The 16,965-nt window shown below is 32.9% G+C and overlaps 2 protein-coding genes across 2 annotated transcripts in view; both read right to left on the minus strand.

Annotated features, from left to right (window-relative positions):
* LOC115210766 (pre-mRNA-processing factor 39) overlaps positions 1 to 2,538 on the minus strand; it is a 78,024-nt gene extending 75,486 nt beyond the window's left edge. Inside the window, exon 1 of the mRNA XM_029779487.2 lies at positions 2,153 to 2,538. Within this exon, the coding sequence (XP_029635347.1) occupies positions 2,153 to 2,207 (55 nt within the window). The 5' untranslated portion in view covers positions 2,208 to 2,538. The remainder of the gene's footprint in view (positions 1 to 2,152) is intronic.
* Positions 2,539 to 13,459: 10,921 nt separating this feature from the next.
* LOC115214864 (putative speedy protein-like protein 3) lies at positions 13,460 to 15,444 on the minus strand. Its single transcript, XM_029783930.2, has one exon. The coding sequence runs from the start codon at positions 14,845 to 14,847 to the stop codon at positions 13,621 to 13,623; it is 1,227 nt and encodes a 408-aa protein (XP_029639790.1). The 5' UTR covers positions 14,848 to 15,444; the 3' UTR covers positions 13,460 to 13,620.
* Between the last annotated feature and the right edge of the window lie 1,521 nt (positions 15,445 to 16,965).

The following is a 16,965-nucleotide window of genomic DNA, read 5'->3' on the forward strand; positions in this document are numbered from 1 at the left end:
AGGCTATATGAAGGAGCAAGTGGAGGAATAAAAAGTTTGAAAACCATGGATTTTGAAGAAGGAAAAAAAAAAAAAAAACTTTCTAAATGCGAATTACGTGTTTCAGAATGCGGGGTATTATGAAATGCTGAAAGATACCTGAAAAAAAAATTCCATGATATTTGTGACAGCTATTCTAAAAGTCCGTCGCGAAATTTTGAAATTTATTTTACTTTTCAATTAGAATGAAATATATTAAGATCCCGATATTCATGGCAATTAAAAGTTGTTTTTCTTTTCGTTTTTGCTTGACTAAAAAAAAAACAAAAAAACTTTAGATTATAGTGTTTATATGTATGGTATCCAATAACTAAACTTTTCCAAGTAAAACTTAGGACAACACTAATTTTCGACGGGCACATGGTTTTTGTGGGAGATTAAACGTAATCAAATGGAATTCATAAACTTACAAAGTATCCAGGCTATGAATGGAATTGTAACAAAAAGAAACGAGTTGTTGGAGGCTCGATCCATTTTATGAACTACAAATAACTGATATATGCTGGCAACAGTCCACTCGTGTTTTGTTTCATGTAAGTCAAAAAATGTTTTAACATAAAAATTATCTATTCATGTTAACTTTTACAAGAGATGAACATTTAAACCGGTGTTAATATGTTGAATGCCTTTCCTCCAATATTCTCACTCAGCTATCGAAGAAACATTTATACAAAAAAAACCATTAATTTTTAGAAAACAAGACATGGTTTATGTTAGCACACACACACACACACACAAACATTCTTAAAACAGCGCGAACAATTTATTAACTGAGACAAAACTTATCCTAATTAATTAATTAGGATAAGTTTTAAAATTCTTTCTTCATACGTTCAACTGAGTTGAATTATTTTTATTGAGTTCGTCATGTTTTCGATGTGATGTCCAAGCAACAGTGGACAATGGGAATCGCGAAAGAAAATTGGAAAGCTTATCTGCATTTCTCACAATTTAGAACAAGTTTAATAAATACTGAAAACAAAGGATGCAAGAAAATACTTATGAACGAAGACATTGAACGAATTAGTGCAATATATATATATATATATATATATATATATAAAAGAATGGAAAATAGAGACAAACGCCCAAGATGTTATTTAAATTATATACATACAATGTAGTTAATATAACTGCTCAAAAGATATGAGTGGGGTTGTTTTTTTCGGACTTATGAACAACTGACCGATTATGTGTGTGTGAGTGTTTTAAACATAAACAATGACTAGTTCAAATGATAATCTACAACAAACTGTAAATTAGAGATATAAAAATTTCCATTAATACTAGAAACAAGATAAACGAAATAGTAAGATGGTCCGAGTTAAAATAAATTATTAAATTTTGTTTACTAATTATTTTAAATATGCAAGACATGAAGAACAGCAGAAGTATACCTCCCAGAAGAGGTGATATACAAATTTATTGTTAGTTGACGAACATAAGAAATATCTATTCATTTCGGTATCAACTAATACGAATTAAGTTTATCATGGGGCTAATGATTCCTATCTAAAACACAGATGTTTAATAGATAAAAGAGAATATTCTCGCGCCATCTTGGCTATAAGAGATTTAAGCAATTTAACGGTATTTTATTTATCGGTTATTTTTACAATGTTTCACTCATAGATATTTAATGACCTTTGTTAATTAACAATAACAAAATGAGTTTTAAAATATATGACCGACCAGTTTTCATATTTCCAACTATTGTACCAAACTAAGAAAACATCCAAGAACCTAGTTGATAGATACTTGGTCAGTCAAATTGTAAATAACTAGATAATTAAAATTACTGCTTCCAATAATACGCTCAACATGGTGGAGTTTGCTATGTATTTTACACAGCTTATCAATTCGTTTAAAAATGATTACATGTAAAATATATTTCCAAAAGGAACTTTTTTTAAAGAAATATTTCAAAAAATAAACAAACATGCTAACGCTCTTGTTTAGGAAGTCTAACATGTAACATGCCGTATAGATTCAAAGGAAATCACAATCAATAATATATTCGCATTGAAATAGTAAAAAATAACGAAGTATAGTTAGATAATTATCTTCTACCATAGATATACATAGATAAAGTTGTATTCATTAATAAAATTACCAGTATTTTCCGTTTTTTCTGTATCAGTAAATCCAGTACGTCTTTCACCCGCCATTATCTGCAGCGCAATGTTAGATGGGATACTATTCTCATGTGCACAGGATTACATATTCTTTAATTCTGGATTAATCAAATTTTGTGAGATCAGTTAACAAGACTCGTGTTGTCCAAATATCTAATTATAGCAACTGTGATGATTCTTTCAGATTGAAAGCAAGTTGGGTTTTTTTAATTACTCTCTTTTGTAGTTGAGGAGGCTTTTATGATAGTAAAGTCAACTGAATTGATATTCCAGTTATTATACAAACTCAACAGAATGAAAAGAAATCCTTGCAATTGAAACGAAACTAAATATTACAATTAGACTTAGTGTATTCCATATAATGTGATGGACGTTGACTTCGTTAGGATGTGAACTAAAAGAAAAATTCAGTATTAAATACTGAACATTTTCACTCCACTTTACCGATTCTATATCGTTACACCTTTGTAATAATTATAATGATTCACTCATTTGTTTGTTATCAGGACTAATTCGTACGTAGAAAACGTGAGACAAGGATTCAAGGCATGTAGGAAGGTGCAAATATAGTTACATAAAAAAAGTGAGACGTGAGGCAATAATAAAGACTAGCAGGGTTGTGAAAATACCACGTTTTATAAATTGTCCCTATTTTGATGTATCTATTACAGTGTGTTAAAGATTTCAGTTATATCTGTCGTACATAGTTAAGGTTGTTTAAAGCGTAACACTGAAACTTGTTTCATTATGTGAAAGCTTTCGATTATGTCCTTTAGTTAATATTGTTTAAAACACAGCGAAAACACATTCACTGTGATGAGCAGAGAAATATTCCGGATTTCTAACAAATATATAAAAGTATGCATTTATGATAGAATGAATGTGTAGCGGAAATATTCAGCAATCGCCCGATATCATGATTCGCTAGAATATTGCCCATGTGATAAACAAAATTTGACCAGTCACGACTTTGCATCGAATAGGCTCCAATAATGATTTTTAATTTTTGGGGTGATTCATTCTGAGCCTATCGCGTAGTAAGTATAAAGTCAGTATGTCATGAATACTAGACAGAGAACTTTTGCATGCAGCAGAGAAAGCATTGACGGACAGTGTTTCTCAACCTTTTTACCCTTGCGTAACCCTTAAAATAAATTATATGTCTCAAGGAATCCCTGCGCAAAAAAAAAATGATATACCATGTCTTTCTCAAACTTTTTCCATCGTAGTTCACGTGGTAAATACACACATATATATGGTTGTTGTTTTGTTGTCTGGGAAGAGTCATTTATTTTCTTTTTGTGCCTTATAATTTAACACACTCACCGGTAATTTCTTATTTTTATTTTAAATTATAAGGCACAAAAAGAAAATGACTCTCCCCAGACACAACAGAATATGCTTCAACACACGAACTCATATAAAGAATCTTGCAAACAAAATCCCCAAACCAAATCTGGTTGTTATATTTTTTTGATAATATTATTATATTGAATAGGATGATGTCTATATTACAATAACCGGTAATATTTTGTGCAAGTAGTATAGTAATTTTAAGATCATGAAATTAGCATTAGTTTATCTCACTCTTTCTCGCACAACTCTAGGGTTCCGGGGAACCCAGGTTGAAAAGCACTGCTGTAAGAGTTGACCGACAGAGACGGCGGACAGCAGCTGACAATACAAAGACAGTGAAAAATTGGAGGACAAACAAGTAACTGACAAACAACTAACCACACTTTATCTGCCACTACTACACCAAGAACAAAAACTCTCGACGTTTTGTCGTTTGTAATAACGAAAACAATCATTTCGTGTGTACGAAAACAAAAGTTTTTGTTAATTAAAATTTCAAAAGACTCCAGTGTTTCTTTCTGTACAACTGTAATTGATTGGATTGATCTAAGTATTTGATTGCACTTATTTTATTGACCCCAGAAGAATGACAGTAAAGTTGACTTTGATGGAATATGAATTTAGATTTAGGACTTATTACAAATACTTTAAGGCCTTTACGTCAGTACACAACCATTTCTACTGACTCACCACCGAACTAAGAAGGAAAATCCACAAATATAATTAGCAGTGCATCAGTGTGTGTGTGTGTGTGTGTGTGTTCCCTGGCATGGACATTGGAAGCTATTTTTTGCTTCAGTACTTTCACCATTTCTGTATTTGATAGAAACACTTTGTAGAAATGTACATGTTTAGCTATCCATGCATGCATCTATCTAATATATGTATGTATGTAGCATTATTTGAAGATGTCTTGCAAATGGAGAAAGAACCAATTTCTAAGCTAGATACAAGGCTCTTTCACTGAAGTTTCAACATGTACAGGGCAGTTATGCATTGTTGTGTGTATATGTGCAAGTATTTGATGTCTGTATGTGCAGATCTATAGATTTTGCTTATTTGTGCACTGCTTTCTTTATCTTATTCTGTTTGCATTTTATTGAGATTTTCATAGGAATATTCTTCAAGTACTCTTCCATAATATGAGTGATTATGGTCTCTACTATACTGTAAGTTCTTATATCTTTGGTTTCAGGATTGTCCTGCCAACAGATCTCATCATGTTTCAATGGAAGATAATGTGATGACATTTTTGGACAACTGCTTATGATGCGATGATGTGTAAAACTCCACAAAGTTTGCATTAGTTATCACATTTAGGTGCTTTTCTTGCATCTCTGTCCTTTCTGTGCATCAGGTATTTGGTAGTTACTTCCTTTTCCTGGATTGCAAATGCATACCTATCAAAGAGTTAGTGATGCAGTTGTTGGTTCAAGATTGTTTTGATTATAATGTTGTCATCCTGGAGTTTTCTTCTAACATAACCATGCTTGGTCTTCTGCACCCATCCTTGTATTTGATTATATGTTAATAGAGAGTCATGCAGCTTCTTTGGGTATGCATTCAAAATTATGAGACAAGGAATATTTCTCAAGTAACTGCTTTCTAAGCCTTGTGATATTATCTGCCACATGTATACAGACTTGATGGTTAAAAGATGTTGCTGAAAGAATACAATGTGACACCCAAAAGCTGTCTGAATTGATGATAAAACTTTGCCTCCATATTCTCATTTTAGGTAGAAGCAGTGTGTGTCACTGTTGATGTAAAGATTATTTGTGCTTATCATTATCTTTTGGGTTTTCGTGTTAATGGTTTGGATCTCATTAAGCATCCAGTCAAGTTGCCCAAATGTTGGTATGAGTACAACTACTGCTAATACACTGGGCCACTGTTTTAATGTATGCATAGAGTTTTGAGGTCTACATTTCCCTTGGTAGTGTGTCTGGGCTGTTATATATTTTGGTGAAGTGTTCCTTGCTACACATACCATCATAAGATATGTTTTTATTTATACCTAAACACCTGTAGGATTTGTCATCGAATATTGGTGAAGCAGTCAAGCCATTGATGGAAATGCTGCTTATCTGATTTACTTTTTTTGGTCATTTCACAATCATATGGGAAGATTAACACTGACCAAATTCCATCCCTTTATCTTTTAAGAATGTTATAACCAGTATAAGGTCCTTTTTTCCTGACATAATGACTGTCTAAGAAACAGTATATATGTATGTATGTATGTATGTATGCATGTATGTATGTATTTATGTGTGTACATATGGATGAATGTGTGTGTGTGTGTATGTATACATGCATATTTTATTTATTTAATTTTAAAAAGTAACATATATTTTAGTCACTCAGGTCTGTGTTGGCAAAAATCAGTAAATAAAATTTTTGAAAATGGTTATGTCGTTTTTAGACCCAGGTCAATCCTAATAGAGCAGACTTCTCCCATTTTCTATTTCAGACATAGTGTATTCAGGGTTACAGAATTCTTTATGTGTTTCTACCTTTTTTTAAAGATAATAGGGAGATTTGATTGTTATTTTTAGCATGTCAAAGGACTACATTGATTAGTGTTTCTCAAAGTTGGTTGCATGCTCCACTAGTGGGGCATGGCAATATTTTGGTAGGGCTTGGGTTACTTCAGAATGGGGTATAAGAAGTGAAAAAAAAACCGTTTTCATTATCATTTCTGAATATATATGCTATATTAGAAGAAACTTTGTCTACTCATGGTTATTTTGGAAAATTGAAGTAGGATATAAGACAAAATAGGCTGAGAAACATTGATATAAAACTCTCTCAATCTGATATACGTTTGTACGTTGTGGTGCAGACATGAATTTTTCATGAATTTTAACATTTTCAGGCCAAGCAAATAGTCAACTTTCAAACCTTCTGCAAATTCAATCTATATTTTACTTGGGTTAATTATTCCCAAGTGAACAGCATTCATCCTCTCCAACAACTATATAAAAAGCAGTCAAGGATATTTATTTTACTGGAAACTCATGTGAGTAACATGTGAGGTAAGCCTAGCAACATTCAGGATGTCCATGTACATTTCTCAGTAAACATTTGACTGCTGAGAAATTGCACCACTTAAATAATAAATACAATAGTTCATGATGTAAAGATGTCTAGATTTCATTGTTATAATTCAGAACACCTCTGTAGGCAGCGCTTCAAATAGAGGGAACACACTCTCTCTGAAATATTGAGTTACCCATTGTCAGGGACACAATGTCTCAGTGAAACAGTCTTCACAGCAACCATACAATATTTCAGATTCGACTTCTGTCATAGAAGAGTATTTACTTTGGTAGTAATCTCTGTTTAGTCCTTGTATATTTGATATGCCTCAAATGGTTAATCCATCAGTCCATTTAAAATTGTAACTGATATGAGTTATGTGCAGATGATATTAACAAATGTTGATATCATCTTAAGTTAATATTTCTTATATTGAGACTTTATACAAAGTGTTCCAGGATAGTTTTAAATTGGTTTCAAATTTTGGCACAAAGCTAGCAATTTTAAGGGAGGGCAAAGTTGATTATATTGACCCCATGTTCAAATAGTACTTACTGTATAGTACTTACTTTCAAATAGTACTTGAAAGGCTAAAAGGCAAAGCTAACTCAGGAAAATATGAACCCAAAACATAAAAAGCCAGAAGAAATGCAGTTAGGCATTTCGTCTAAATCACTAACAATTCTACCAGCTCACCACATTTGGACAGTTTTAAAATAAAACAATGATTGGTTATGGCATTTGATGAAGAGAAGAGGAAATCAGAAAGAAAAGAAAGAAAAAGGCAAGATAATTGCTGCATATTTATATGATTAAAACTGCAGTGGTATCCAAACTAAGGGACAAAGCTTACCATATTAATTCTATTTATAGTTTCTTTCCTTGTATTTTGGAAATAATACTGCTTGAATATTTAGTAAATCCTTCTTTTACATTTGGATTCCTTCAACATAGACAGATGTTTAAGTGAATTTTAAAATGCCATTTGGAACAGTATTTCTATCTTTTAATCTTCCACCATGTCCAGATATTCATTAAACTATACTATTTCTTCAAACTTCAATGAATTTAAATTGGTTAACTGGTTTGATTTTGAAGCCAGGTTTTGTTCAAACATTTAAAAGCAAGTCAGAATATTTAACTATCAACTGTGGTGTCTCTAGATTTGTTATCCTCCATGGGTTTAAAAGTGATTCCATTTCAAATGGATCAACAAGCATATTGAAGACCATCTTAGTCAACTCTAAGACAATAAATCTAAGTGAAAAACTAAAAGAAGACTAAAACTTTTCTCCTGCTAATCAATGTTATTTCTACTTCTGGCAGAAGGCCAACAATTTTGATGAGTGTTAATCAATACTAATGATTCTTGTACTTAACTGATACTTTATTTTATTTTATTGACCCTGAAAAAATGAAAGGCAAAGTTGATCTCAGTGGAATTTGAACTCAGAAAGTAAAGAGCTGGAAATTAAAACAGTTGCAAGGCATCACGTTTGACATTCTAATGGTTCTTCCAATCCATCACCTATAAATGGTAATTATCATTTTATAAAACTTGTTTTTGAGCATTGTAGTCGCTACTCAGTTCAGCAAATCCAACTTCTTATATATCTTGATATCTCCCTGAAAATGCAACTTTATGTTTCAAAGTTCAACATACTTATATAGATTTACTTTAGCCACTCTAAACTTTTTGAGTTCTCTTTTTGCTGATGCAACTACACAACCCTAACAATAAACTAGCTTCTTCCTCTTAGGGCCTCCACCTCTTAACCATGAAAGAAATTGTATTCCTGGGGATCTCATTGACACATCTCTGTATTCACATTAGAATCTCTTACAAATTCTAAACAAGTAATAAATATTAAATATATAAAAATGTCTTAGGAATAAATAACAAAGGAAAAGTTCCGAGTATTTGGCATTTATGTTTATCATAATATATGGTAGGTTGTGCCAATCATTATGGACGGGTGTTTTCTTAATGGATACTAAACACAGCCCAAAGACAGAACTGCTAAAATAAATTGATGAGATTAATCTCCATAATTTATAAAACTAATCTGAATACAGTTCTATATTTAAGAGATGAAGAATTATGTATATGTTATTATTATCATTATTATTCAGTAGTTTTATTTTTATAACGTGCTTTCACTTCACTACCAAGCGCAGCTCTGTGTGCCTTGGGTTTGTGCTGTGGTTTGCTGTGATGCTCTTATGGTTACTGTATTAAAAGTGTTTTGCGTAGGAAAAGTGTATTAGAAGTGTTTTGTGTAGAATGTGTGCAGTACCCAGTAGTGCAATTTTCTGTATGTTGTATATATTTGTAAGTCCTGGTGTTTTTGTTGTGTATTTGTCTGAATATTTTTTTATCATACCTAATGCACCCACTATGATAGGAATTGTTTCTGTTTTTAGATTCCACATTCAAGTTACCTCTATTTCCAGGTCTTTGTATTTTGAAAGTTTCTCCATTTCTTTCAGATAAATGTTGTCATCTGCTGGTATTGATACATCAATTAGAAAATATTTTTTTTCTTCATGATCTCTAACAACTATATCTGGTCTATTAATTTCTTTATCTGTGTGTATTGGCATATCCCATAGTATGGTTGCTTTCTCGTTTTCTGTGACCTTTTCTGGCATGTGCTTATACCATATTTTTTCTGTTGTTATTCCATAGTGTTGGCATAACTTCCAGTGTACGTAGGTCTGTGAATATATATATATGTAGGTCTGTGTATGTGGCTGTGAATATATTTCTTCTTAGCCAGGATTGGGCAGCCAGAGATAATATGATTTATTGTTTCTTGTCCATCTCCACATATTCTGCAGTTACTTGTTATGCTTTTGGTAATTTCTGGTGGGGAGGCTTTAGTCTTGTGCTGCAATTAAAAATCCTTCAGTCTCTACTTTGAGTCCTGAGCTTCTCAACCATTGCTGGGATTTTTCTCTGTCTATTTCTTTTGCATTTAGTTTAGTCCGGTATTTGCCATGAAGGGGCTTTTCTTGCCATCATTTTATCAAGGTCCATTGCCATTCTAGTTTTAGTTTGGATTTCATTTGTTTTATAGCTTTTGTTGTTTCTTCTTCATATTTGTGAGGTAGTGTGACTTCTTGTTTGTATTTGTCAGCTTCCTTAAATACTGAAAACAGTTTTATTATTATTATTATTATTATTATTATTATTATTGCCTGACTTAGCAATAAATCTAATATATAATCATTCCAAGTTAAATCTGTAGAAAAAGTTAAACCTAAAAGATGAAAACTAAAAACACCCAGGAAGAACTATATCAAATATAGCAATTAGAATATCATCAGGGTTCTTGAAATTCTTAATGGAAATTAGTCATTATTTCTATTCTTATGTATTTCTTCAGTATATTATTTTTCTAATTAATTCCACTGCTGGTATTTTCAAGAAATGGGAATGAAATGGTGCAGGGTATCAAGCCAGGAAATCTATAATAATGGACATTGAAGTGAAAATATGAACATATTTAATATTTCAGTTTAATAAAGCTTATGAAGTACTGAAATTTGTTTTTCTTTTTCAACTGTAGCATTGTAGCTTTCATCAGTTTTTCTTTTTCAACTGTAGCATTGTAGCTTTCATCAGTCTTTTCACTGTGTTTATGATTAGTTCCTGTAAATTGTTGTATCCTACTTAAACTATGTTTTATGTGCATAGCTGAGTTTCTGTGGATATCATCATCAACATTGTTCTTTAACTTTATACAAGACATTCAGATTAGCACATTATTTACATTCGACGGATATTTGTCCTCATCTTGTTTGTTGTTAACACAACGTTTCGGCTGATATACCCTCCAGCCTTCATCAGGTGTCTTGGGGAAATTTCAAACCTGGGCTCTCATTCCTAAGGTATTTTTCGATGTTATTATTATTATAACACTCAGTCCTAAGCAGATCAAGTGCAGATATGAATAGCATATGGGAACCAGTATTAAGGAAGGATAGGAAAATATTAGATTTATAAGCCCTAATAATTCACTCCATAATTACCCATGAGCATATGGTGTAGTGGTTAAGAGCACAGGCTACTAACACCAAGATTCCAAGTTCAATTCTAGGCAGTGACCTTAATAACAATAACATTGAAAAATACCATAGGAATGAGAACCCAGGTTTGAAATTTCCCCAAGACACCTGAAATATCTGTCAAATGTAAATAACATTTTTTTTAGGACTTGACTGTGTCACATCAGGAACACTAAAAGAGATATTTTTCATCACCAGGCCCATGAAATTCCACATACAGACAAATTAAAGAGAAAAGGCCTTCGAATAATGAAATTTTTGACACTGATTGAAAGAGTAGATAAATTATCTTGCAAAAGAAAATTTGAAATTTTAGCTGCTTGTGGGGAACTCATTAAATGGCCATTGAAACAATATGTATCCATTTCAAATTTTCTTCCCATGGTACAGTCAACTCAACTAGCAGGACTTATTTCTTCAAGTCATAATGTTAGGCTTTTGTTTCATTAGCACACTAGCTTGAGAACTCAAATGCTCTTTCAAAGCCACCTGCACTTTCCAGTCATTAAGCACCATATAAATGTTTTAACTCTTTTGATACCAACCCACCTGAAACTGACCCAAACTGATTCTGGTACAAACTTCTTGTTTTAAAAAGATCTAAATTAAAACCAATCAAGATTTCATGATATTTATGTTCCAAATACCAGCTAAAGATTGACTGTCATTTTATTAAACTCTTCATAATATATTAAAGTGTAGTATTTTTCAATGGAAATATACTAACAAAAGGTTTTGTCTCTTTCCCTTGTTGCTTACACACTTGCATTATTACTTCTTGCCTTCTCCATGGACAACTACAGAGAATACAATAGAGTTGATTCTCATTACATTGATAACGCTTCATTGTTTTTAGTGGACTAACAAGAATGTTCAGAATTTGGTTATGTCTCCGTGAATAATTTGCAATGGACGACTCTCCCTTCTCCTAAATTTGGCTACCCACTTTTGCACTGATGATAAAGTTTAGAACATCATCCCCTAATGTCGCAACAATGTTGGCATGAATGCCCCCAGGGGCTAAACGCTTTTCCTGCAGGTACTTGATAACACCACAATGCCAAGAGAAGTCACTATTAGTTACTTTTGCAGTCTTCTTTGGACAATGAAATGTCAGTTTACCTGGAAAGAAACAATGCAGTTATCAATAAAAAGTGTTGAAATTAATGCATGCAAGATTTCACAGCTCCAGCATCACTCCATCATAGTCAGTATATGAACTTTTCAGCCCACCCTCATGTATCATATATCATTTTCTAAAGGAATCACAGCCTGGCTGGTCCATTTTCCAAGATATGTTGCATGATTGTTTCCTTCATTCAGGTATTTTTCATGCTGTCCATAAACTTGATTACATTGTCATTTGCTCTCTTTCTGATGACAATATTCAGCCTATCCTAGTTATTGTTAGGATATTTATATTTCAGTTTTTGTCCAACCATGTTCTGAACAACACTTATCATTCTCATCAACTATACCTCATACTCTTGTAGTGACTCTAAGAACATGCTGATAAAACCACACCTTCAAGTTTTCTGCCAAGCTACAGTTGTCAGTCTAACAAATAGCTTCTTGTACCTCTACATATTAACTCCATAGCTACCATGTTTAATGCCAGTGAATTTATTGTTTGTAAACCACATAAATACTGTACTTAGGTATGGTATGCATGAGAAGTTCTGTTATACATCCTAGAATGTAAATAAATAAAACCCAATATTTTGTACATATGGAATTGGTCCGATGGCATTTCTTTGACTGATAAATTCAGACCAGCTGAAGCACCTTTCTTTCCCTCTTAGCTTGCTGAATTAAACATATATATAAATATATATCTGTATACTCACATTTGCACACATATACATTTGGTTATACAAATGGGAAAAATCTGAAGTTGAGCTACATCATAAGTGGTTCTGAAGCAGCTTGTCAAGTGATCTGACACAAAAGACTAGGCACTTGAGTTATATAGTTCACAGCTAATAAATATATACATGTGTGTGCTTCTAAATAGTTAACAACTCTTTTGGTAGCTGTAACTAGTTATATTGTAGCTTAACAGTATTATACTATACACCAAAAAGACAGAAAAGGTCAATGAATTAAGTTAATGCTCTATCAGATTGAATTTAATAAATTTAAACGCGAAAATCATACTTGAATAATTTAGTCCTGGTAGCTGAGCTGACTACCATGAGAAGATAAATTGGAATGGAAAGATATTGTTTAAAGTTTAAGTGACAAGAGAGTTGTGGGAAGTCCAAGTATGACAGTGCTCCCCATGAAGGTAGAGCCACAATGACTGATATTGAGCTTCGGAAAGATAATAGACTGGTCATTGGGGAAAATTTTTTCTCTAGTATGTTACAGGTTCATAACATGACAAACAGTTCCCACACTACGTTAACTAATCTTTTATATGGCTAGCATTTTAAAAGTAAAACCTCAGTGATTTGCTTTTTAAAATATACTAATTTTTCATGTCTACATGTGTATGTCTACTTAGTGATTCGACTGTCAGGTTGTTTACACTACTGGAAAAAAAGATACATCGTTAAGGTAGAGAGCTTAGAGATCATGATTCATAACATCCATAAATTCAGGTAAACGAGCCGCTAGAAATAGCAGTCAAATTTAACATAGCACTCTCCGTAAAAAAGATTAAAAGAATGTAGTAGTCATGTCCAGAACATTTTTGGTCATAGCTGTCTGCTTGATCAGGGCTAATCTGGGGTTGAACAATAACATCAATAAATGTCTAATTTTTTTTATTAATTTTTCTCACAAAGAAAACACTTTTTGAAATTAAAGAACCGCAACTTTTTTCTTCAATACAGTAAATAATATATTCATAAATGAAATAATCTCAAAGTAATTTTTAAAGAATCACGAAAATGTGGGTGGAAAGAAACAAAAAATTAACCTTAAAATCTTGACATTAACAAAAATTATGCCTTTATTCAAGGGATCCTGTTGATCATTTAGATACAATTGGAGAAATTTGATTGTCTTCATTATGACAAACTTTTACAGGATCCACAAAGGCTATTTGTTTTGGAGTTGGTGCTAACTCCGGGTGACACAAAAGACAAGAAATGGCATCTTTATTTGGTGCCAAACAGAACGGTTGCATTTTCATGCCATATTTATAGTAATAACCATCTTTCTTATTGCACTCCTGAACACCGGACTCAAAGCAATGAGTTTTTCTTACACCTCCAGCATGATGTAATGGTCTTTCTCTCTGCCAATATTGGCTGTTTGGTAGTATGGACATTATTTCTTCACAGCACACTCGGCTAACTACTCCATGATAACCTATTTTCTTGAATAATTGATCCCGTTTTTTAAGAAAACGTGGAAAATTACTAGGCCAGTTTTTTCCCAAAGCCCAAGGAAATATTTCGTATTTGAGTTCCTCTTCATCTTCCTCCATATCACTGGCAAGATAAAGAGCTACAAAGAAATTATAATAGGTATATTTATCGGCCAAATAACCTGCTCGCTTGAAATACACAAATGTTTCTGCCAGAAGATATTTATCGGAGAGACGATAACAAGAATCTCTTTCCAAAAAGCAAGCAACGACATCATTTTGGAGCAGTTTAAAAAATCTCAGTAACTCGTTGGTTTTCACTTCACTTTCCTTTGTTACCTTGGGCAGTTTCTTTGAAGTTTCAAACTTGGATAATTTAAAATATTTTGGGCCAGATAATTTCTTGTTAATTTGTTCTGTTTCTTCATATTGAAGAGTAACATGCATTTGCCATTCGTTATAAAGACGTAATAATTCTTGCCGTTGTTTCACATTATCTTCGAATTGCTTCTGAAGAAATGTTTCTGTAGAACAGCTGCTCGACAAAATGCCATTTATTTTCCACTCACTAAACCGAGATAAGTGCCGAGGTACTGCTTTAAATATCTTCTGCTGCCTTTTCTTTTGCCGCCATTCATAAGTCTTTGTTTTTCTTTCACTAAATGAATCGTATTTTCTTTCCGATGATTTTTCTGAAGAATTACGATCCTTTCTTACCTTTAATCCATTGCTTCCAGTCAAGGATAATGACTTTAAATACTGACTATTGACGCCCATTACTTTTACTGGTAGATTACTGTTGGTTGATGGTATAGGTATGTTTTGTACACTAACAATTTTTTGACGCAACTTCTGGCAAGTAGCTCTACAGTTAGATGTTGTTTCCATTATAATTATCTCGACTTGAAATAGTTAGGGAATGTTAAAACCCTGCCCTGTTTTCAAATCAGAATATGAAATATCATGTATACTTGTATTTGTACGTTTTAAGGCTTTGTGGAAAGTTTGGTAACGCTTCACTTTCATATTATAGATTTTCCTGAAATATTTTTCAACAAACAAACTCACAGTAACTTAGCTTGTAATATTTTCTTCAATACCTCTAAGAATTTCTATAAAGACAACAAAACAGATTTATGTATATGTGTATGTATACGAATGTGAATGCGTGCGTACACATGCTCAAGCACACATCTACATGTGCGTTGCACATTTTCCCAAATTTACAACTAATATTGATCATTATCACCAGTTTTGTTCATTGATCGAACCCTATTTTATATTGATCTTGATACAAAACAATGATGCTGGTAACATAAATATCAATGTCATAATCGATACAGGGCAACACATTTTTGGTAGTAGAAATTTAGTTAACTGAATTGACGGCACACGATAGCTAAAAGTTATCAAACAAAGGTATATCCAGGGTTGCTTATTTGGTAGAAACAGTAGCTAAATCTTTCAAAAATTGCACTTCACTCTCTTAAAAGTCGAAAACATTGTATAATGTAGTTCACTGATCAAAAGAAAAAAAAAATTCCCCTGGGCTTTGGGAAAAAGCTGGCCTAGTAATTGTCCATGTTTTTTTTTTTTTTCAGAAGAAGTCGTTAAGTGGTCTGCTAAGTGAAGTTTGACTGGTGTCTAAACAACAAATTACTCATTATTTAGGATAAAAAGTCAAGTCAGTCTTGGCCGGATTCGAACTCTGTACGGTGTTTTGTTCCTCACACTGCTAATTCTGTCATCCATTACTCTTCTTGAACTTAAGAACAAAATCAAAAATTTACAGAATGGACTACATCAATCCCAATATTTTACTAGTACCCTATTTTATCGACAGACATTGGAAAGACGAGAAGCGAAGTTGGCTTCGGCAGTATCTGAAACAACTCAGATGTAAAAAAAAAAACACTGAAGAAATACCGAAAGCCATTTTGTTTGGCACACAACCTTTTTTGTCATTCACCAAAAATGAATTTCCACTTAAGACAACTCCGACTGCCCTCAAGGCAAATGCCTTTTCTTGTCGTTAATCTACAAATGAAACTTGAGAGCTGTCATCCCGCCAAGCTAAGCTCGTCATTCTTCCAGTTTTTACACGATTTGATCTAAGACGTCTCACAAGTGTTGCCAGATTTTCAAAATCCAACTGAAAGCAAAATAAATTACAACCCAAATTCATGTTCTTGTGTTTATTTTTATGGAATATTTGAAGAAATAAATTTGTAACAGCAATTTTGTATGAATAACTACTTTAACACAAGTTACCAGCGAATATTTCTTTTCGATAAGACTAGACCCCTCTAGAATTGCAACTTCTCACAATGGAGTACAGTCCTGCGCCCCTGAATCTAATCCCCATTCAAAAATCAGTTTATAATAGCACCCATACGTCATAAGTTAGTAAATGTTACAAAACCATGGGGAGGGTAACATTACAACTGGCGATCAGACGTAATTTTAATAGCAGTCGATGCTAATCTACTTCCGGCTTGTTTAGCTCAACACCGTATAGCATTACTCAACATAGAAAAATCTCACATACATGACCAGTGAGTTGTAAAAATTCGATCAATTGAAATTGTCTACGCAATAAGTAGGCAACAGCGCTTTCTAGGTATGCTTAAGAAGTCTAAAAACAAGAAAGGAAAGTACACACATACAAAAGATGACAAACACATTTTATGCACACACACGCATACACACAAAGACTCATGGAGACACACATGCATACATAACAGGCGCACGAACATACACCAACTCATACATTTAGACACACTCATACACATGCAAAGAAGCAGAGGTACACACACACATGAATATGCAGGCTAGTGCGCGCACATAACAAAATCTCGCATAAAATCCCACAAAAAATAAGCAAAAACAAAAAAGAACGCAGCTTCAATAACGGACAGTCGAAATCCATTGATACATTTGTAAATGCAGTGACGAAAAAGCCTTCTGGGATAAATAAATGAGTGGAAATTGAACCGGTTAGTGTTT

Source organism: Octopus sinensis, linkage group LG1, assembly GCF_006345805.1.
Source record: "Octopus sinensis linkage group LG1, ASM634580v1, whole genome shotgun sequence".
Lineage (NCBI taxonomy): Eukaryota > Metazoa > Mollusca > Cephalopoda > Octopoda > Octopodidae > Octopus > Octopus sinensis.

What these genes read in the sequence shown, in the direction of transcription:
- LOC115214864 (XM_029783930.2), bottom strand. Translation starts at nt 14,847, where the DNA reads ATGGAAACAACATCTAACTGTAGAGCTACTTGCCAGAAGTTGCGTCAA.